General features: G+C 34.5%; 3 protein-coding genes across 6 annotated transcripts; 2 read left to right on the top strand and 1 right to left on the bottom strand.

Annotated features, from left to right (window-relative positions):
* Positions 1-505: 505 nt before the first annotated feature.
* Positions 506-9,284, bottom strand: LOC18053293 (importin-5). The gene is made up of 20 exons (XM_006445538.2): positions 7,900-9,284; positions 7,370-7,573; positions 6,395-6,499; positions 6,221-6,286; positions 5,982-6,146; positions 5,726-5,800; positions 5,484-5,638; positions 4,977-5,112; positions 4,823-4,892; positions 4,603-4,730; positions 4,412-4,468; positions 3,910-4,095; positions 3,625-3,717; positions 2,846-2,931; positions 2,695-2,761; positions 2,546-2,612; positions 2,329-2,465; positions 1,939-2,030; positions 1,768-1,834; positions 506-1,167 (listed from the first exon to the last, which is right to left on the bottom strand). Exons 1-20 carry the CDS (start codon positions 9,127-9,129, stop codon positions 1,009-1,011), a joined length of 3,345 nt encoding a protein of 1,114 aa, XP_006445601.1. The 5' UTR covers positions 9,130-9,284; the 3' UTR covers positions 506-1,008.
* A 2,120-nt stretch (positions 9,285-11,404) lies between these two features.
* Positions 11,405-15,936, top strand: LOC18053294 (peptidyl-tRNA hydrolase, mitochondrial). 4 transcript variants are annotated; one of them, XM_006445539.2, is made up of 9 exons: positions 11,405-11,656; positions 12,719-12,862; positions 12,965-13,052; positions 13,141-13,208; positions 13,671-13,721; positions 13,838-13,911; positions 14,437-14,495; positions 14,571-14,647; positions 15,429-15,936. In XM_006445539.2, exons 2-9 carry the CDS (start codon positions 12,752-12,754, stop codon positions 15,558-15,560), a joined length of 660 nt encoding a protein of 219 aa, XP_006445602.1. In that variant the 5' UTR covers positions 11,405-11,656; positions 12,719-12,751; the 3' UTR covers positions 15,561-15,936. The 4 variants fall into 4 exon arrangements, with proteins under 4 accessions (XP_006445602.1, XP_024046175.1, XP_024046176.1 ...); XM_024190407.1 differs by having other exon boundaries at positions 14,437-14,465; XM_024190408.1 differs by having other exon boundaries at positions 12,968-13,052; positions 14,437-14,465.
* Positions 15,937-18,246: 2,310 nt separating this feature from the next.
* Positions 18,247-19,778, top strand: LOC18053295 (transcription factor MYB34). Its single transcript, XM_006445545.2, has 2 exons — positions 18,247-18,735; positions 18,874-19,778. The coding sequence occupies exons 1-2, from the start codon at positions 18,416-18,418 to the stop codon at positions 19,676-19,678; spliced, it is 1,125 nt and encodes a 374-aa protein (XP_006445608.1). The 5' UTR covers positions 18,247-18,415; the 3' UTR covers positions 19,679-19,778.
* The last annotated feature ends 2,855 nt before the right edge of the window (positions 19,779-22,633 follow it).

Here is a 22,633-nt window from a genome sequence, read left to right on the forward strand (position 1 = left end):
CGGCTTTTATTATTTCTAGTTTCTGGAAACGGGATGCCTGTGCGGTGTATCCCTTTATACATCGTACTGTTTTGTGGAACGTGTCCCTGAACTTGAAGGACCTCAAGCAATCTGACCTTCCTCTGGTAGCATTTATGCTTTTGGTACTCTTTACTTTCTTCGGTGCCCACTCCTTCTACATAAATAGTGTTATTGGAGGAACCCACGCTCAAAGATCAAATCAAATGGGGATCAAACCCTCTCCAGTCTTCGAACTCAATCCTTATCCAAGCCCTAAATTACAATATTTTTTCAGTTTTATTGTAGAATTCCAAGTTATTTTCATCTCAGTATATTATAAGATTAAAAATCATTTTGCATTTGAAAGAGACAACTGCGCTGGTTAATTGGTTATTGTACTGCATCCATCTTTTCTCATGTATTATTAGCTTTTTCTAGTCTCCTAAATTTGTAGGCATTTCATATGCTGTAGAGTGACAATTTCATAGTCCCACAAAACAAAAGCTGACAAAGTCTATTAACTGCTCATTTAGATTAAAAGAAAAAATTGCATACTTAATGAAAGAATCACCATCCAAAATTTCAGTTTAAATACAATCACAATCACCAAAGTTTGTACCACCAAATTGACGTGAGAATCACAACTGGATCAAAACTGCTATAGGAATTGCCTTGCATTGCTCGCAACCCTCAAACCTCACAACCTGACTGACAAAAGCCAGTCACAAAACACAAACGACTTTTCCTTTTCTTCTTTCAGACTCGATATCAACTCAACTGTATTATACACATTCTACAAGTGATATCATTTCAGTCGCTTCGACGACTTTCATGCTCAAACCAACTGATGCTGGGCTGTTGTCAAACCTCACGCAAGGACAATCAATAGGGGAACCACCTTTATGGAAAAGAATGGGTATTATATAGTATACTTTCATCGACACAAAAAGGCAGGCATTGCATTTTCTGAAAGACCAGCAAGATGATTCATTGTTTGCCAAGATACTATCACGAGAGAATTGATTGAAGCGCAAGCTGTTGTTGGGGTTGCAAGGATGACCATGTTGAAGCCAAGGTAGCTGGCGGCAATGTCTGCTGAAGTTGCTTCAGAAGATTGACTATTCGACTTAATGTTTGTTCAGTTGCTAGATCTTTACCACAAAGGATCTACATAAACAATACTTCATCAACAAAGATGCTTTTCAAGTTCTTTTAAGATAATATGCAGTATGGCATCCATTACTCATTGCAGGGGCAAGAATACTTGGCTATATCAAATGAGCTAGCAGAATTTGCTCTACGACAAATTTCAACAAGATGAAAAATGCAAGGTAACAGCACCACCCAAATTCAAGCATGTCTTTGGTACTAAGAGCATAATAGGTGAATGTACTGAAAAAGATGAAAAACTAACATGCGATAAGATGATACCAACAATTACTATAAGCTCTAGTATCCACAGTGATGCATGGACTCGGATGTATACGTATGGTATGGCCAGGGTTGTTGTTGGTTTGAAATGGATTAAAAAAATGGTGTACAGCTGAGCAACACAAAATGGTCTGAATAAAGGACATCTGATTTTTTAACAGAAATTCACTAAAATATCTTCTTTTAGATGCACAAACAAGATGTAATAGGGAAATAATTCCTGATACTTGTGATATGACATGGCTTCAACAGAATCAAACACAAAACTGATTGCCATCTCTTCTTCAAATTCACAAGTAAAAGTAAGAATCACTACGTTATAAAGCATGAACTAACCTCAGCAAACACTGAAACAATTTTAGGAAGATATTGATGGTTGGGACCCAGAAGATCACTGTCTGACCTGTGAACGGATAATAAGATGCATTTATTAATAATGATGGGTGGCAAATGAAAAAGCACAAAATATAACGTACGAGGAAAATGAAGAAATCCACAAAGTCTTACCTCTCTACCATTGAACAAAGCTGTTCATGAACAATTTTAGCCTCAATCAAATCACCTTTTATTGGCAAGCAGTTTAACCATGCAGGAACAACCTATCAAACATTATAACTGTTTCATTTCACAATGCAAAGAAATAACTGACAGAATTACTTTGGTTTCTTTAAATAGTATTACCACTAAACTTTTAGTTTATATGTAGTAAGATGCTGATTCATCAGCAGTGTCATTGGAGAAAAGGTAGCCACAATGGTGTGGAAGAATAATTTATTTATTGGAGTGATAGTAACACTGACAATACTGCTGAAATTTAAAGCTACTGTAAAAGAACCATTTACAATATGCATTGAAAGTATGAATAAGTGAAAAAACAGAAAGGCATTATTTAAGTACCTGAGCTGCGTCAATACTGTCACGATGAAACTGGCATATTTTTCCCAATGCAGAAACAGCATTATCATAAGCCATCAAATTCTCAGGTTGCAAAGCATTAGGATGCCGTATTACAACATTTAGCCTTGATAAAGCCTCTGAAAGTGATTGATCAATGTAAATACATGTTAGCATATGAATAAAATCCAATTGTCTTAAGAAATGCAAGCAGAATTACCGCCAACAAGTGGTTTAACTACAGATCCACCAAACTCTGCACAAACACCAAGCCCATATACAGCTGCCTAAAAAAGGAAACAGAATTGGATAAGAACAACTGCAACCTGAACAATAGTAACTAAAAGTGCTTATTGAATGCATGCAGACCTGTCGGACATCTTGGTTCTCATCATTGCAGGCCTCCAACAAGAATGGAAGATATGTCTCGTAATACCTGTCCCAACACATTAGAAGAATTATACTTAATGAATGTACTAAGTGATAACAACCAAAGCTAAGTAAGATAAAGCAAACTTACTTAAGAGCAGCCTCTCGACACTGCTCAGCAACATCATCAAAAATGCAGATTGCAATCCTTCTCTCTTCAGCAGTCTTATCCTTGCCCTGTATTTTAAACAGCCAACCAGCCAAACATGAGTATACCCCAAAAAAAAAAAAAAAAATAGCGTACTTGCAGAAAACTAACAAATAAAACTTCTGTAGTCATTTAACTAAGTTCCATGAACCAACAACCCTCAAATGGATACCAATGAAGTCAAGTTTAGATACATTGCACAGTTGAAACAAAAAGAGATCTAAATGACTAAATATTTCATCATAATGCATTTTTAGCCAACAGAATGCTTAAATTTAGACAACAGTACCAAAAATTTCAAAATAAGCAGACATTATGAATTCTACAATTCGGTGATAATCTTTTAGTGTTTTAAGGTTGAAAATAACCCCTTCAAGGTTTGCAAATAGAGTTATCATTGGTGAGGAATTTTGTGGGCATTAAATTATTGGTAAACTCTCCCCTTTAGCCTCTCTTTTCTAAACCAAGTTTGAAACTGATATATCTTTCCCTTCCTGAATTAGTGATTTCATAACCCTAATTTTCAGACTACATTAGAAAATCAGTAGCACTGGCAAACAGTTCAACAACTGTCAATTGTTCAATATTAAGTTAGAGATCCTGCAATATAAATGTTTTGACCAAACCTCAGAAAAATTAAGGAAGCATACAAAGAGAAAATTTTAGAAGTATAACCACAATAATAACGAAGACAGCAGCAATATCTTTGCGGCAGAACTTACCCACATAGGTGTCAGATACGAAGATAGCTCATCAAAGAATGGCAAGAAAGCAGCTTTAAATGTTTTGATCAAAGTTCCCAAAATTTCACCCACCTGTTGCAATAAATAATCTTTTAAGCACGTGACAAAGAAAATTGTGGATTGTCAAAAGCCAGTTAACCAAGCATTGATCTTATTGCCGATGAGTTTTATCCTTTTCCTTATGTTTTCCCTCTTTTTTTTTGGCAGATAAGTCCAATGTGCTAAATGCTAATAGATAATATGTGAGTATTCAACAATACTAACTTGGTCAAAAACTTCTTCTTCTTGTTCATTCTCCTCTTTAATCAATTCTGACTCCTCAGCATCAAAGTCTTCAGCTTTGGCCCTCTCTGCTCTCTCTCTCTTTCTACTAGAGCTGGCTGTGATCACCTGTTTTATCTCATCTACAATGGATCTGACCTGGCCTTCATCCAGAAGTGGCCCCGAGATCTGAAAAAGATGTGAAAAAATTACAAGATACAATCACAAATTTCATGTGAAACACAGCATAAATAGCAAATGAAATAACTACCACAATCAAATTCATAATAGAAAAAAGTAGTCTTAAAATCCAAAATATATTCCTTCTTTCTCCCCATTTTCTCCAATATGCTTGCAGTATGCTATGGAGCACAAAGGGAAACAAAATCATGAATATTGTAATGCGGTGGTGAGATAGTACATACACTCTTGATTATAGATAATATAAATCAACAGAAAATGACCCCAGTGAAGTAACAAATGTAACATCAGATAAGTGACTAACCTGTATGCATTCATTCAATGAGTCCAACATACTGGCGCAGATCTCGGTATCTGGTTCCTGCAAACTAATTGTGGTTCAATCACTTCACCCAAAATAAAAGCAATATTAATAGAAAAATTAGATCCCCGTTTTGTTTTTTTTTGGGGGGGGGGGGGGTGGGGGGGGAGAGGACAAAAATGTATAGAAAAGACCTTATGCAGAGCTTCCACCAGAGCTGGAATGATAAAATCAGACAATTGCTTTACATAGGACTCATTACGACCTGGAGCTAGGCCTTTCTCTATAGCTAATTTTGCAGAACGCAATAACTCCGGCATGGCTAAAATACAAAAATCAGTTCGTAGTAAGGAGATTATGAAGGTCCTACAAAATGAAGTACTAGAAAGAAAACTATATATAGCAGTTTCATACCTGAAACAGCTGCTTTCCTAACTTCTTCATGGAAATAGAATTTAAGGAGAGGAACAAGAGTTGGAGCAACCTAGGAACATATGCATCCTTGTATTAGATAAAGAAATTCAAGAGGTGTGGAAACAAATTTCCAAAAATTGATGCACAGACAGACCTGATCAATCCATGGAAAGAATCCTTCCTTCAACTCATCAGCATAGCAACATAGCATGTTGCAAGCAGTAGCTTTTTCCTCCAAGACACTAGTCTTAATTCCTATTCTTTTATCCCCAAGTGTAATGGTCTCCATACTGTAATTGATAGAGAACTATCAGCAATGTGCAAAAATCCATTTGCATGTATGCAACATGGCGATACTACCACTGCAATTCACTATTTAATTGCATTTAAACAAAAAAGGAGGCCTGTAAAAGCAACATTAGTATATTGGTGCAGCATGGGATAAATACGCATTTGTCAATGTGTCAGAGGAAGGGGGAAAAAAAGGAGATATCGGATGAACATAAGAGTAATACTACCAAAGTGCATAGATGAATGTAATTGAAAAATTATTAAAATGTTTAGAGAGGTAGAAATTAATAAACACAAATAGTCCCACACTACATCTACATGTATAAATACATGGAGAATGTCTAATGAATGAACTTCCAGAAGGAAATACCTATCATCATCAGAGTCTTCGATTTCATTGTCTGAATCTGCAGATGTAATTGTTACATCTGGCTTAAGCTGAGCAGATTGGAGCAAAGGTGGCATCACAACACTCATATAAGGAAGAAAATCCTGTCCCAAACACTTGCAAAGCCTGGCCCATGCCTATACAAAAATGAAATAGTTATCGAGGAGGCTGAAATAGCTGGAAATTATGTTTCTTTCCCTGCATGTCATCTGTAAAGAACATACTTGTAGCATGTAACTTGTAGTTGGATCATCTGTCTCCATTTGAGATCCTTGTAATGACATAAGCACTTCCATGACCTTTCACAGGGTAAACACAAGAAAAAGGTCATATCTAACATGATATTTAAGCAGAAAACCAAACTAAAAAGAAACAGAGCCAGACAACCAGCATAAGAATGCAGCAAATTACAGACACCTTACTATCTCTCAATGGACCTAAATGAGTTCAAGAAGAAATAATGCAAAATGAACTATCTACCTGCTTGGCATCATCCCTGAACTTGTCCTTTCCAACAGCCATTCCAACCAGACTAATGCACTCCATTGATTTGGCACGAAGCATGCGGTTTGATTTGTCAGTTGCATTTACCAAGATAGCTTTCAGGAAAGGCATAACGGCATCATAGTATTTTTGGAAGTGCTCCTACATGAAAACCATGCTGTCAGAGAGGTTTCTATAACAAATGACTTCGAATTAAAGCATATTTTACATAATACCTGAGATGAGTCAGCAACAGATGCCAAAGCAGTTAATGCTCCTTCTTGCACCATTTGTTTTCCATTCTGGCATACACACATGTGAAATTTAGGGGAAGAAAAATGTTCATCCATTAAAGTACTGATGTAAATGTTTGCATTGTAAACAGGGCATTGATTGTTCGTTCAATATACCTGCAGAAGTACTAGCAATTTGCTCACTATACCATCCAAATACGGGGTTAAAATTTCTGGAGTACAGTTCTCACTGAAGTTAAGCACTGCTGATGCAGCATGTGCCTGTTGATAATAAAAATATATTAATGAAAAAAAGAATGAAAGTAACCATCATCTAAAAACCAGCATGACAAATGTCCAACTCAATCTGAATATGCTATAATCTTGCAAACCAAGATATCCAACTCACCTTCAGAAAATAAAAAAAACTATCGCAAATGCACCCACCAGACCACAAATGTTCTAAAATCATAAACAATAAGGCACATCTCAAAGCGACAGATAAGCTATTATCCCAATCCCCTCACCTCAAATATCAGATACTCAACTCACCACCAAAGACAAACTGGTTGGTTTTGGCTATAAAATTTCAGCAGATACATAAAATACTTTCCAAGAGCTTAAAAACTAGTTCCTTCTCCCAACCAAAAAATAAAAAACTCCTACGCGTGTAAATCTTGATCCATTATTTATCTTTCACACAACTTGAGTTGCTACAGTGATGTGAATTCAGCATACATTTATGAGAGGAAATCAAATAACTAGCAAAGGGAGTTAAGTGAAATTCACAGAGTAGCTACACCAATCTCAGGGTCAGTTAAGCTCCAGAAAACAAAAAGTAAACATCTCAAATCAATAATTAGAGTGAATAATATAAAGCAGTGTCTCTAATAATTCTGATATATTAAGTTGCTGCCATCTTCAGTATAACCTAAATACATGTCTAATCAGTCCTCTTAACCGCTTGCCAAAGGTAACGAAAATATCAATAACAACCAACAAAAAATCTGGATAACCATTGCTCGTGCCAGACTATCTAAAAACAATATGAAATATTCATTCCCCTTTGTTCCAAAACATGATTTGTTTATAATGAAAAGACTAAATTATCATCTCACAGAATGCCAGAAGCACATGATAGATGTGACTAACCTGTACTCGAGGATTCTGGAAATCATCCATTGCTCCAGCTAGTGCTGGTAGAACCTGTGGGTGGAATTGATTTTGCAAATCTGGCCCCAAGTCCGTTGACAGCTGACCAATTGCATTGATTGCTGCCCACCTTACACGAGGGTGAGGGTCGCGAAATGAGTTTAGAACCATTGACAACACTTGCTCCAAATTTTTTACCATTACCTGCAGAAGCAAAATCAAATTACAAATTACCAACATTCATATAAAATAAATTCCAGATAACTATATTCATACAAACATTTTAAAATCGGGAAATTCTAACAAGTGAAAAGACCCAAAACTCTATGAAAAATGCACTCTTATAGCAAACATCTACAAGAACATATTACACAGTAGGGCCTTGAAATTACTTTACATTAGTATATCTTAAGTATCAAAAATGATTGAACGAGGCAAGTAATTCAGTCTCCAAACAATTTCAACTTAAAAAGAAACTGCCGGAAAACACTCTAATTGTTTGTAATCCAGAGATAAGTTGAAAGCTATACCTTAGCACAACCCTCAGCAATCTGAGCCAGTGCAATCAACGCAGCATGGTGCTTCTGCCACTCAGGTGCAGCCAAGTAAGCTGGCAACTGCTCAGAAGCAACAGGAACTATTGTATTCCCACCTAAAGCAATAGCCAATCTATCCAAACACTCCTGACCAACACTATAATTACTCGACTCACCCGCATCCTCGTCCTCGGTCTCTGCACTATGCCACAAAGGATCATCCTCAATATCCAACAACATACTCATCAATATAGCAAACAACCTATTTATAAACTGCGGCAACTTCCTCATCATCCCCGGTGCCCGCTCCCTAGCCTCTGCTAATGTAATCACAAACTCAATTGCCAGATGACGTGTCCCTTCCTCTAAACTCTCCGCCTCAGCTATCTGCAACATGGACCCGACCACATCCACCAACTGCCTCCTCAAAAACCTCGGCTCAGTCCCCGCCAACTCAATCAACAACTCCAACGCCTCCTGCGCCGTTGCCTCGTTTCCATTATTCAACGACTCCGTCAACGTCCTCATCATCAACGGCAACAAATCCTGAAACCTATCCCGATCTGCAGAGCTCGTCAGACACTGGATAAAATTAATAACTGCATTCAAAGCCGCGATTTTCACATCAGGATTATTCGAATTCGTCAAACAATTCAAAAACACGGCGTGCAAGTGCTTTAGATGAGGCGTGAGGGTGTCCCCAATGTACTGACTCAACTGCGCGAAGATCAAAAACGCGGATTCCTGCAACTTAACGGAATCACTCGACACGCATTGGAACATAAACGGCAACAACTCAGGCCACCCGTTCTCGGGCAAAATATTTGAGGCCAATTCCGAAACGGTGTCGCATAGTTTCTTCGAAATCGACTTGGCGCTCTCGAGTTGTATCGATTGGAGAAGCATCGATTTGAGAGAGGACTGAGTGTGTAGAGAGAGCCTCGGCCAGAGAAAGGAGTCGTCGCGCGTAAGAAGCTTGCGAAGGAGGACAGCGGCCATGGCACGTGCCTCGGGGTGAGGGGAGCGTTGGAGGAGGTGAGCGAGTTTGAGAGTGAGGGAATCGGGATCCTGTTGCTTGCAGAGGTTGAAGAGCAGTTCGGCTTCGGATCGTTGCTCGTTGGAGGTGGACATGAGGTGAGAGATTAGGGTTTCGAATGGGGCAGAGTCGGGGCCGAGGATCACCGCGAGTTGGGATTGTTGGAGGTGAGTTGACTCGGCGGCCATGGCGGCGAGTTTACTAGGGTTTTCCGCGTGGAATTTGTTTTTGTGATGTGAAATGTGAGTGATGAATTTGATGATGAAGGGGGAATTTGAAATGTCAATGTGTGGGAGTGTGTTTGGAAAGAGAGTGGGGGAGGTTTAGGGGATTTTGTAAACTAGTGTGATAGTATCAGTCACCACCAGTGACTGAGTGGGGCCATTAGGGCTGATGAAGTGAAGTGATTAGCTTAGAGCCTTAGCTGTATTAGATTGTGTTTAATCAATTATGATTAAAGGTTTAAAAATACAGGAGCCCCCTAATATTTTACAATTTTTTATATAATGATAAAAGTTTTTAGGGGGTTACTCACTTGTTCCTATTTGGTTCGGTAAAATGTTCACCCCTAGCATTGCGAGTGTTGGTTATAATAAAGGGAATTATAATTAACATAAATTATAAGAATTAAAATATTATGGTACAGTTTGATGTTACATGGCATATTCTTATATTTCGATGGTTAAAAATTTATGTTATGAGAATATTTTTGGTAGATATTCCATATTTTAAAAAATGAGGGCTTTGAATGTAATTGTGTTGTGGATAAATGATAATGATTAAAGCTTCCTTGTTTGCTTTCACATTTTTGCTTTCTATTATTGGTTTTGGAGGGAAATGAAACTGGGGGAAATAACAACTGTAGGGCTTGGGCGGAGTTGTATTTTGGTTTGATTTCATGGTTTGGTTGGTCTCGGGGTAGTTTTTAATTCAATTATTCAAAATTGATAGATTTCATAATAATTGAATAATTTTGGTACACTTTGACGATGAATACTAATATTACAAATGCATACTCATTTGTAAAAATGAACGTGGCATGCTTTTATTCGTTATTTTCTTTTTTGCTCTTCTAATCACATTTCGTCAGCACAATTTGTTTGCACATTAAGAGTTCGTTTAAGATTGAGGAACTGTACCTTTTAAGTTACAGCTGCTGTGGAAAAAATAATTATACCTACAAAATAAAAGTTAGCAATATATAGTAAATGTAAATTTTAAATAATAATTTTGATAAAATTATTAAATATATAATAGATTTTCTATTATATAAGTAAAAAATTATATCAATATAACTTCTAAGCTACAGTAGTTAGTGTTCACCAAATACTTTAGTGTTGTAACTTTTAAGTTACAGTTGCCCAATTTTATTTCCAAACGCACCCTAATTTTTTATGGTTTAGTTGATTGTTATTTATAAAATATAATAAATTAATAAATTTAATAAAGACATACATTTCTCAAGGGCACGTTTGCCATGCAGTATTACTATTACATTGTATTAGAATTCAATATTATATTAAGGGATATTTTTAGGTGGCGTTTGTTTTTTTGTCTGAAATCTGAATAGACCTGAATTAGTATGAATTCTGAATAGATGTGAATGTCCAAATCTGAATAATATGTTCATTTTTTCGTCTGAATCTCGGAAAATAAGTATTAAGTTGTTTGTTTTTTTCAACTGAAAAAGCTGAAAATATATACTTTTACATTTATATCCTTATTAAATTTAAATGTCAAATGAATAATATATTAAATACCACAATATTTTAATATTTATAAGTAAAACTATATTCAAGTGAATACATAATTATTTTAGAATTTTAATATATAAAATACCATAAATTTCAAATTTTATCGTATATAATATAAGAAAGAAAAAACATGGATATTTTTATGTGTGGTAAATGTCTATGGGTTAGTTTTGGGATAGACATGAAAAATAAATTATAAAATATGGATATTTTTGACATTAGTAAGTAATTGACTTAATTCAAATTTTCCCATTAAGTAAAAAGTCAAAAAATTAGCTTATTTTATTAAGTCAAAATTATCTAAAAATCTCATTAAATTATAAAAACAAACATCTCTAATTAACTTAGTTAATTAAGTTAAGTCACTTTAAGTCATTAAGTTAAAAAACAAACACTAATTACAGTGTATTTTATTATTTTAATGCAAATATATTATATTATACTATATTAGCAATGTATTATAATAATGTCCTATATTTTTTGGTCCTACATTTAATCTATATTAATTTTTAATTAAATTTTATTTGGTGCTGAATTATACAACAACCAATCACTTAATACTTCATTCAATTTTGTTATAACAATTAACAAATAAATTTTTATACATATTATTTTCCTCGAAAGAAAAAGATAATTTAATTTAATTAATTTCGATATAACAATTTTCTTCTTTTAATAGAATTTTGATATAACAATTAACAAACCAGAACGCAGTCCTAATCTTAGTGAAAGAGAGAACGACACATTCACTCACACACGTCCTCTCTGCAGCCACAGCCGCCGCTTACAAACGCCCCTCTAACCCTAAGCTGACAAACGCCCACGCCCACGCCCACGCTGCCGGCGCTGTCACTTTGGTTCAAGTGTGCCGACGCTGCAGCTTCTAGCCGTTCTCGATTTGCTTCCTCGTTCCAGCTGCTGCGCTGCCTCCGGCTTCGTTCGCCGTCGTCAGCCGCACAAGGTAAGGTTATAGATGCGATTCCAAATGGTGCATGAATGATTGTTTGTAATTCAATCTTCTTTTGGGCTTGGTGAGTGGCGGAACAGGCACTGAGACTGTTCAATCTTCTTTTGTATAGTGGCTGTTTGTGATTGTTGTTGATTCGGTTTATTAACATTGTAATTGTTGTTGTCTCGAGTGTTCTTGGTGATGGGTTATTAATGTATTATATATGTTTGTCATTTGGTATTCATTTTTGCATCTTTGAGCAGGGCTGGTATTTGATTTTCAAATTTTAGGTCCTGCCTGGCTGGGATTTGATTCATTTTGAATTTGAATTGAATTTTGGAATAGGTTGTAACCCGAACTGCAAACCAAACTGAAATTTAGACCTGAACTTTCAATCCGAACCTATCCGGAACCCGAACCTAACCGTTTAGGTTCGTGTTCTGAACCCAATTGGGTTGAATTCTCCAATTTGAATGGGTTGTAACCGAAACCAAAACCCGAACAAGCCTAACCGAAACGCGATTTGCCCACCCCTAGGCCAAACAGTGAAATTTTACTTCCTCAACACGGTCACCTTATCAGTTGCTCCCAACCAATCCAAAATTTCAGTTCATGTGAGTCAGCAACTCGTTCTGACCATTTCGCTGAGCTCATCTCTATCAGTCACACAATATTTAATATTTATTTTTTTAATTTACTTTTAAATTATTTCAGGGTGTTACTTTTTTATTTTAAGATTTATGGTTTATGGCCTTAAAATTAGTTATCATTTCGTATTATTTTGCACAATTTAAACATATTTGGGGTTTCTCTGTTAGTTTCCTTGTAGATTCCATCCCAAACTTGGTAGTTCCCCCCCCAAAAAAATGTGGAAGGTTCATGATAAGATAATGGCTTTTTGTTTAATTATTGATGCAAATTATTGAAGGAAATGACATTAAATAAAATATTTAAGCTGTCAAATGGTTGGATTGGGTTGTTGTTCTTTATTTTTGGTCAAATCCTCATTTGTTTCAAACCATGGGGCTGACGTGATAGTAAATTGTTACTAAAGATGGAGAACCTGTATTGCAGTGAAGTGGAAGGAAACTGAGAACATTTGAGGAGATGCTTATTAACAGGTTTCTGAGGCGTGGTTTCTGCACTGCTGTTGCTCGGCCATGGCTTTTTGTGGGGTTGGGTAACCCGGGAGATAAATACAAAGGAACTAGACACAATGTACAATAGTAGTACATCTTCATTATGTATTTTAAAATTATAGTTTCAGCCTTCTTGTGTTGTTTGTTTAACTTCAAGCTTCCATTCTATCTGGTCTTTTAGCAGGTGGGGTTTGAGATGATCGACGCATTTGCTGAATCACAAGGGATTTCTATGAACACGGTTCATTGCAAAGCTACTTTCGGACAAGGTCTATATTTGGGCCCTTCGTTCTTTGTTTTAAGACATTTTTATTGTTTGTTCTCCTTGTTGATGGATGCTTGATTAATCTATCTCAGGTTTTGTTGGTGATGCCCCTGTACTCCTTGCAAAGCCACAGACTTACATGAATCTGAGCGGTGAATCTGTAAGCTTTTGAGACATACTTCTTGGAGTATCTGAAAAGTGTCTCTATCCTTGTATATGTTTGCAAGTATTTGTACTTGTATTTCATGAAGGCTTTTACTTGGTGTATCATGGAGTTATAAGGGCAAGGCGTTGATACTTGTATTTCATGAAGCTTTTTACTTAGTGTATCTTGGAGTTAGAAGGGCAATTCATTGATCAAATATCTTTGACAGTAGAAAATTTTCATCCCTTCCCCCCACCCTGTCAAAATTGAAAAAAGGAAAGAAAATTTTCTTCCAATTTTCCAATAAAAATTGTTTATAGAATTTTATTTATATAAAGTTTCTAGTGGTTTTAGTTTTGGGTTCAGTTATCAAAATTTTCTGCTAGGAATTTCATTTATTTCTTTTACATTCCTGTAATATTTCACCTAGGATTTTAGTATAATGTATTAACTTGTGTTCTCTACCTTCAAATGCAGACTGGACCACTTGCAGCTTATTATAAGTTACCTCTTAATCGTGTTCTTGTGGTAATTGTACTTTTACTTCGTAAAGAGTTCTCTGTTGTTTCTTTGATGATGATAGCATTTTATAGTTTATGATGGCATGGGTTTACCTTGTGGTAATTGTACTTTTCTTGTTGCAGTTTCATGATGACATGGGCTTACCTTGTGGAGTGCTTCGTCTGCGCCACAATGGAGGTCATGGAGGCCACAATGGGTGTGTATATTGGAGCCTTTGAACCTGTTTCCAGGAAATCTGATTGCAAAAAATTATATTTAGTTTTATGGTCTTACCAACTTAAAATGCTTCATTTTGAGAAAGCGGCAGCTAAATTGCATGTTAAATGCATGAGTAAGCAATTTTACTGGTTAATCTGTAGTTAATAGCTGTTTGGCCTTTTGAGAGTTTTCTAAGAATTATTTCTTTCTTTGCCCATTGATCCGGGCTGAATATGTGTGAATTTGTATGAATTTTCACACATATTGAATGTATATGTATGAATTTTCACAGACCATGTCTACTTTAAAGCTGAAAACAAAGTCAATGTAATGAGTTTGTCTTTGTCAGAGTATTGGTTTGTTTAAAGTCTTTTTTTACTTTTTAGGAACTTGTTTGCTCATATATGTATGAGATTATAAATTTATAATTTTTGGCAAAATTTTGCTATTTTATAGAAATAATTTATGAAACATTTGTGATTGTTTATCTATATTTATTTACCCATTTGTCATTATTTTATAGGCTGAAGAGTGTGATGAACAACTTTCGAGGTAACCGAGAATTTGCTCGGCTAAGAATTGGTTGGTTCAAGACCCCTACAAACTGTTAGAGATTTTCAATAAGTAAATAACTAATATATTTTAGTCTCTTGTTAGGTATTGGGAGGCCTCCTGGTCAAATGGATCCTAAAGCTTTCTTGCTGCAGAAGTTTAATGCAATAGCTCGAGAGCGAGTAAGTTCAAAATCACTGAGTAAATGTGTTTTACAAAATCTACATTCAGTTGTCATTTTGAGGGTTCCCTATATTACTCGGAATACTTTCTCAGCTGGATGACAGAAACAAGGTTTACAAATTACATAGCTTATATATTTGACTACTGAAGCTCTTAATCTGTAATATATATTCCTGGTTTTGTTAGAAAATCTCCATTAGTAGATTTTGAAAATGAATTTCTTACTTTGGAAAACTTATGAAATGCCTACTGAATCTAAGCACATATTGTCCACACCTTGAGCATCAGAATTTAATCGTTATCTTTTTCTCAAATGCATAGGAGCTAAACAACATTTTGTGAAGGAAATCAAATGTTTACGAAACCTTTTTACCCTTTTGGTTGAAGTGAGGTTCGGAGTGAGTATTCCTCTGAACACCCGGTATGCTGCATTGTTGTTTCTGAAACAACTATTTTCTGTTTCCAAGCAAAAGAGAGAATGGATACATCAATTTTGGATCTTCTATTTGACTTAAAAATGCTTATTGGATCTTCAGATAACAAAATTGTTCTGAATATCGCCTTGAATTTTTTCACTTTACTCTTGCTTCAAATTCAGTAGCTGCATCTCTTCTATCCATCATATAGCAACTAGGGTTTTTTTTTTTTATAATTAATTTATTTCAAAGATATATATTTTTCACAACATATGGCTACATATCTTTCTTATGCTTTCTGTTGACTAATTACCAGGACATTAGTTTCAATTGCGTAATAGTGTTCTATGGTCTCCTTTCCTAGATTGATACTGCTTTGCAAGAAGGGGTTGAGGTTCTGAAGCTGCTTTTATCTAAAGGCTTGACAGAGAGTGCTAGACATTTCAACACCATACAAAAATACAAGCACATAAGATTGCAAAACATGCCAGCATGAGCTACTGGTACCTTCGATGACAACCACAAAAGCACCGAATGGTTCTTCATGGCCGCATTTGTATAATACATACAAATATTTAAAATCACCGAGGAGAGAGGAGGCGAAACCACCCATCCCAATGAGAGAATACTTCTAACGACGTAAGTGAATGGCTTAGCCCAATTAGCAAACTGAATTGCTTTGTCTGTTCATTTTGCAGCAAATCAGCACTTCTCAAATTTGGAGACTTTTCCCAGTGTCATGGTCGTAGCCAACTGAAGGTCTGACCATTATGAAAGCAAAACAGTCAATCCTCTAGGAATTTATGATATAGCTTTCGTTGCTGGCCTATAAATATCATGTTTTGTGCAATTTGGTGTATTTTATTATATTATGTTATATTGCATTAGCACTGTATAATAATATTATATAATGTTTGGTTTTACACTGTATTGTATTAATTTTTGTGTGATTAATTTAAGAGTAATGATACAGTCACAAACTCTTGTACAAACTTATTTTGTACAAACTGACGTGGCATTAATTCATTGGTTGAATGGAAATATAAATTAATAAAAACAAATCATGTGGGCCAAGTGATGTTTAATTCAACCAATCTTATCATGCCACATCAGTTTGTATAAAATAAGTTTGTACAAGAGTTTGTGGCTGTATCATTACTCTTAATTTAAATATTATATTAGTATATTTAAATTGTATTAATATTTTATATTATTATTTATATTAATTTTAATTTTAAATTAATATTATTGAAATTTATTCATATTTAAATATTTACTATTAGTTATAATAAATTATAATATAAAAATAAAAAAATTTATAAAATAGTATATTAAATAAAAAATTATATTTATTTATTATTAATATTAGAGTCGGACTATTAGCACCCCTCCAAAATCCTTTTGAAACTCTTTTTTTTTAAAATTATATTTCATTTAATGCCAAAAGTACCCTTTTCTAAATAAACATTATTTTCACTTTATAAATCTTGCAATTTCTAATAATTTTTTCACTCTTTCAGTCTTAATAATTGCATTCCTCTCTTCAAACTTGTTTTATTATTTAATTTCTAAAAAAAATCTAAAAGAAAAAGTAAGAAAAGCCTTATAAAATATTGAATATTTTATGGATCCAATACAATTTCATCGTACATATAAATTTTGAGTGCAACAATTAGTTTAAGAATCCTTAAAAAATTATTTGTAGTGAGATAAAATTTAATTTAATTTATTTTCTCACAATGTTGTATCCTAATTTCGTTGCTACATATATTACAAGAGTATTATTTCGGCTTAAAAATTTGCTTCTTAAATTTAGATTACTTTAATGATTGAAAAAAATTTATAGATTGCATCTTAAATTTAGATTATTTTAATGATTACAAAAATTTATATTGTGCAAGTAAAATGAAATTGAAGAGAGAAAGAAAATATAAATGGAATTAATTATATTTATATTTGTCTTTAAATATAATTAATTGGGAGCCCCTATGTTACATTAATTGTAACATAGCATTTGCCTAATTATAATATCACAAGAATTTTATAAGATCAATGAAGGGGTACCAATAGTCCAACTCTTAATATTATTATAAAACAAAAGTCAAAAGCAAAAGCGAAAGGAAAAAAAAAAACAAGGGGTAGTTACCGCATTAGTTTGGATCCATTAATGCAGTACTGCTGTAATTTTTTATCTACCAAATATGAACATGTATAAATTTAATGTAATGAGAAATTTTAATATCTCAACCAAACATTCCCATATAACATCTCAAAAGAACACTAATAGTGTTGATGTGAGCGGAATTAGAATCTCTAATCTCTTATATCATTTTAAGAGATTTTATTGGTTGCACCAATTAATTACTCATTAAGATTTACTTCACAATTTGCAAGTGTGCCTTAGAATGTACATTTTCAATTGAGTAAGATGTCTGAAATTTGCCCTCCAAGTGTGGGAAAAAGACAAAGTACGAATCAGTATATAATCATCCAATTAAATTTTCAAATCACAAAGCACGGCCAAAAGCTTCCGTACCATTATCATGAATGGTTGAAGATGACATGAGAGAGAGAGAGAGAGCGTCACAGTCGTTACGAGTCCTCCTTATGCATCTCGCAGATGAACTAGCGCGTCCTTACACGCGTACTCTCAAGAGCGTGATGCCGTTTTGAAACCTACTTCCAAGTTCAGACAAACTGAAGCAAACAATTATTTTAAAGAATGTTTATCATCCAGGTCCCTGAATTTCTTTGTCGTCTCAAACAAGTCCCTAACTCCGCAGCTCCTATTCTCCTAACAAAACAAAATGTCAATTGTCTCCTAACAAAACAAAATGTCAGCCGACAATTGGCATTTTGTTAACAAAATGAAAATTGACAACTAACAAAATGACAGTTCAGACAAACAAGTCCCTGAATTTCTTTGTCGTCTCAAATACGAGAATACCATTTTGTGATTACTTACAGACCGAAGTTATGTGATCAAAATTCAATCCGAGTGACAGACTGACAGAGTCATTTCCCTAAGAGTTTGGAACTAATTGATCCAAACGGGCAAACTATATCCTTAAAACAAAAAAATAAAAAATATGAAGGAAGCTTAATGATATAATCCTCCCATCTATCATCACCGATCATATAATAATATACATAAAAAAATGTTACTATAAAATGATCCAATCTCATCATCACACCATACAAACAACAATAACAAGAATCGGATTCTTTCACAATCCATACACACAAATTGGGTAGAGACAAATCCAAAGCTTGACACACCAGAGAGAGAGCTCAGCACATCAGCAGCTTCACAGCCAAAACCACCACCGCCAACAAGAAGATAACAAGACGATGAGGAACCCATCAACATCACCATCATCAACAGCAGCAGCAGCAGCAGCAGCAACCAATAAGAGCACGCCATGTTGCAGCAAGGTAGGGTTAAAGAGAGGGCCATGGACGCCAGAGGAAGACGAGCTTCTGGCCAACTACATCAATAAAGAAGGCGAAGGCCGGTGGCGAACTCTGCCAAAACGGGCCGGATTGCTCCGCTGCGGCAAGAGTTGCCGGCTTCGTTGGATGAACTATCTGAGACCCTCCGTTAAACGAGGACATATCGCCCCTGATGAAGAAGATCTCATTCTTCGCCTACATCGCCTTCTCGGTAACCGGTAATAAGAATATAATAACCCACGAATACCTTAGGGTTTCCATGGATTTTATTTACTCGGTTTGTTTTTGGTTTGTACTTCAGAGTTAGGGCTAGGGTTTTTGTTAACTGAATTTGGTTTTGTGTTTGTGCTTTATAGATGGTCTCTGATAGCGGGGAGGATTCCGGGGAGAACAGATAATGAGATAAAGAATTACTGGAACACTCACCTGAGTAAGAAGCTGATAAGCCAAGGGATTGATCCAAGAACTCATAAGCCATTGAATCAAGAATTTGATCCTTCTTCTGCTGATCAAGTTACTAATAGCAACAGCAAAGCTTCAACTTCGAAAGCAATACTAAACTCGAGCAGCTCAAACCCTAATCTCACTCCAATGACCGTTTCATCTGGTCATTTAGATCAACGTCATACCTCTGCTGGCTGTGGTAGAATGATCTCGTCGATCATGATGATCAATAAGGAAAATGGGTATTCACCGAACGCTTTAGTTGATGATCATGACAGTGAGTATCATCAAAATGGGATGATGGAGAACCCGTATACGAGTTTATCGAATTGTGATCATCATCATGACGATGATGGGGGGTTGGGTTTGAGAAGCAATAACGTGAATAACGTTTTTAACGAAGGGCTTAGCTATGAAGTTGATGTAGATATCAATTACTGCAACGACGATGTTTTCTCTTCGTTTCTCAATTCGTTGATCAATGAAGATGCTTTTGCTAGCCAGCATAATCAACAAGTACTGCAACAACAACAACAGCAGCACCTATCAAATGAGACGATTGCATTGCCGAATACAACTACTGGCTCATCATCGGATCCTTTGGTTTCGACTGCAGCGGCATCAACTTTTGGCCTTGAAGCAAACTGGGAATCTCCAATCATGGCTTCTTCTTTGAACCAAGATGAGTCCAAGAGGGTTGATGAACACGTTGAGTAGCCTTCGAGTGAATCACCATCTGCATACGTGTCCGACATGAAATTGCATGCACATTGGGGTTTTTTCTTATATATTTATTTCTCTGTGTTTAATTTTCTTCATGCACTTGTTCCACTTCATCATCTGTTATCATCTTTAATGTTGTGTCGTATTGATGGAAATTAATATGCATGTTTGCCGTAAACAAAACCAAGAACTTGAACAACTAATATGCTGTATTGTATTGAATCTAGCATGCGAATGTGATCACATTACATTTATAATATTTAAAATGTAACGTGAATTTCCAATGCTATATACATGGAACTTCATACACCCGTTTCACTAGAATTTCAATATCATGCACAATTAATTAGTTTCTTGAAAGCTGAAAGGGAGATAATGCGATTATAGAGCTTTGGAAAAGGATGTCGTACACAAGCGATGATTTGGTAGTAATAATTATGCGAGGTGTACAAAAATTGTTTTATATATGAACAAGAGTCTGGCTAACAACACATATATATAAGAAGCTCTAAATTATGATCTCTCACAAGATCTCGAGTTATCGCGAGGGATGGAATGAAATTCTAATGTTGTGTGTTTCTTGGATAGTTTTACAAAGATTAAATGACTAATTGGCTGCGTAATCAATATTTACTACAGTTAATAGCCTACATACGATCATATTAAAACCCTTAATCCCACAAGTGAAATCTTTCAATGATCATGCAAGTTGATGCATTTCCTATCGCCATTCACGGCTATCATTACGTTTCTCTTATTATCTAATTAACTCGCATTTTCTCCGGCTAAAGTCGGGTTCATATATGGCCTTTTTTATTCTTCTCATGCACAAATAAACGACAATATATATATATATATATTTTTTAAATCTAAGATACCAATTTTTTTTTTTTTGTTTGTAGAAGAGATTCTACTGTACCTCTGTTGTATTACACTCATTTAATGGATGTATAATATTCATATTTAAGATCTTGATTATAGAATTTATATTCCAACTAATTTGTCACTACTGAAAATTCATCATTTGAATTATAAATAATAAGGTTTAATAATTAACTATCACTCGAGGCAATCAAATTATGACACATCATTTATTCTATTAATTGATATACAAATTAGGTATTCCAACTAAATAAATATAGTATTATTAAAATCTTAAACGTCTCTGTACAATGATAACAAATCTCACATGTGAGAAGAATTAATATCAGTTCTTACTTTCACCAAAATGACAAATTAAACATGTGACAAGATTGAATTGACGCCATATCTTTAAATTAGGAACATGTTAAGTTACACGTGTTCAATTGAAAATCATAGAGAAAAAAAAAACTGAATTAAAACCAAGCAAATTAACAAAAAAATAATAATAATAACTTTTATTTTTTAACAAAAAATTTTGCGGTGACTTCCGACCGAAAGTGTAGTAGAACCGTAGAGGTAGTAGAACTATGAAGGCGGTGATGGACGGTGGAGATGATGTTTGACTGATGATTTTAATCATATCTAACGGTCAACTGAAGCTACCAGTCTACTCAAAAACAGCCTGCGATTGGTAGATGGTTGACTACTTGACTTGTCGCACACTAATTTGGTAAGTCTGGCCGTACTTTGTTTGACAGAAAATTCCTTTTTTTGTGCCATGGTCATATGCTTCAAATTTTAAGAATCTTAAATAAATTTTTTATCATATATTTATTTGCAAATATATTAGTTTTTTTCCCTTTCTATTTTTTGAGGTTTCTAATGCTAATTTCTACATAATCCTTAATATTTTCTGCCCCAAATTAGTAACATTTATTATATATAAGTTTGTACCCTCGATTTTTTTTTCTTTATTTATTTATCTTCTCGACCAATGGTTTATGATACTATTAAATAAATAAATAGAGAAGTTATTATATTTACAATTGTATAATGTATTATTATTTTTGCATTTTTTGTACATATGTTAGAATATTAAAATATTTTATAGTTCATTTTGTTTGCGTGTGTTGTGTGCATTTAGAGTGGTCCTTTAGACCAATTTTACATGCTTTCAATTTTCAAGTACCAATTATAGCACCAAAAACGCATTTAATACACACACACACACAAATTACTTCTACGTATAAAAAAATAATAATGGTACTTCATTTTCCATTTTGTTCTTTTTGTGTGAATGAAATGTCTTCTTCTTTCTCCTTTTTTTAATAAAAGGTAAGAAGTCTAAGTGGGGCTACATTTTCACTTTAAATCATGTAATTAGCTCTAAATTAAATTTGAATATAAATTTTTAAGATAGGAACTGCTCCACAGTAGAGCATTGATGGTTATCGTATGATTATAGAGATACATATAAAATATGCACTTATTATTATGATCTGACTGTCATCATTAATGTTCTACAGTGAAGCAGCTCCATTGTAACCACTACTTCAAGATATATGTTTTGTGAAACCTCAAAATTTAGTGAACATTATAACAAAACTTTACATATATTAGCAAAATGTCACTATTATTTAGAAATAACCATGTCTATTGGTACTCTTACTCTAGTTGATGCATTATTAACGTGGAACAAAGTTGGTTCTTAATAAACTAAATATATAAAATAACAACCATTAAAAATATATAAAATAACAGCCATTAAACTTACTTATTATAACAAAAACAAGAACAAAAAGTTAAAAGAAAAGAAAAGGAAAAAAAAAAAACAGTACTGATGGCAATGACAACAGGTGTATGCAGAAGAGCCACTCTTGCTTTCTGTAAGTTTTATGCGAGAAAATAGAGAAACACGTTTCGGAAAACAAAAATGCTGCAGAATTTAATTAACATTAAGAAGTTTGGAGCATATAAGTCAAAGATTTTACCCACAACAAAGAAAAGAATGAACTAACAATATAGTTATGATGATGATTATTATAAGTAAAACAGGAACAAAAAGAATGAATTAAACAACAAGAA

This window comes from Citrus clementina, unplaced genomic scaffold (assembly GCF_000493195.1).
Source record: "Citrus clementina cultivar Clemenules unplaced genomic scaffold, Citrus_clementina_v1.0 scaffold_2, whole genome shotgun sequence".
Lineage (NCBI taxonomy): Eukaryota > Viridiplantae > Streptophyta > Magnoliopsida > Sapindales > Rutaceae > Citrus > Citrus x clementina.

Bases quoted from the DNA above. Each gene is read 5' to 3' on its own strand.
- LOC18053293 (XM_006445538.2), bottom strand. From the start codon at position 9,129: ATGGCCGCCGAGTCAACTCACCTCCAACAATCCCAACTCGCGGTGATC. The intron at 4,893-4,976 runs GTCTGTCTGTGC...ATATGTTCCTAG, and splicing joins TCTTTCCATGGATTGATCAG to GTTGCTCCAACTCTTGTTCC. The intron at 3,718-3,909 runs GTTAGTATTGTT...TTATTGCAACAG, and splicing joins AAGAAGAAGTTTTTGACCAA to GTGGGTGAAATTTTGGGAAC.
- LOC18053294 (XM_006445539.2), top strand. From the start codon at position 12,752: ATGCTTATTAACAGGTTTCTGAGGCGTGGTTTCTGCACTGCTGTTGCT. The intron at 13,209-13,670 runs GTAAGCTTTTGA...CTTCAAATGCAG, and splicing joins TGAATCTGAGCGGTGAATCT to ACTGGACCACTTGCAGCTTA. The intron at 13,912-14,436 runs GTGTGTATATTG...ATTATTTTATAG, and splicing joins GGTCATGGAGGCCACAATGG to GCTGAAGAGTGTGATGAACA.
- LOC18053295 (XM_006445545.2), top strand. From the start codon at position 18,416: ATGAGGAACCCATCAACATCACCATCATCAACAGCAGCAGCAGCAGCA. The intron at 18,736-18,873 runs GTAATAAGAATA...TGTGCTTTATAG, and splicing joins CATCGCCTTCTCGGTAACCG to ATGGTCTCTGATAGCGGGGA.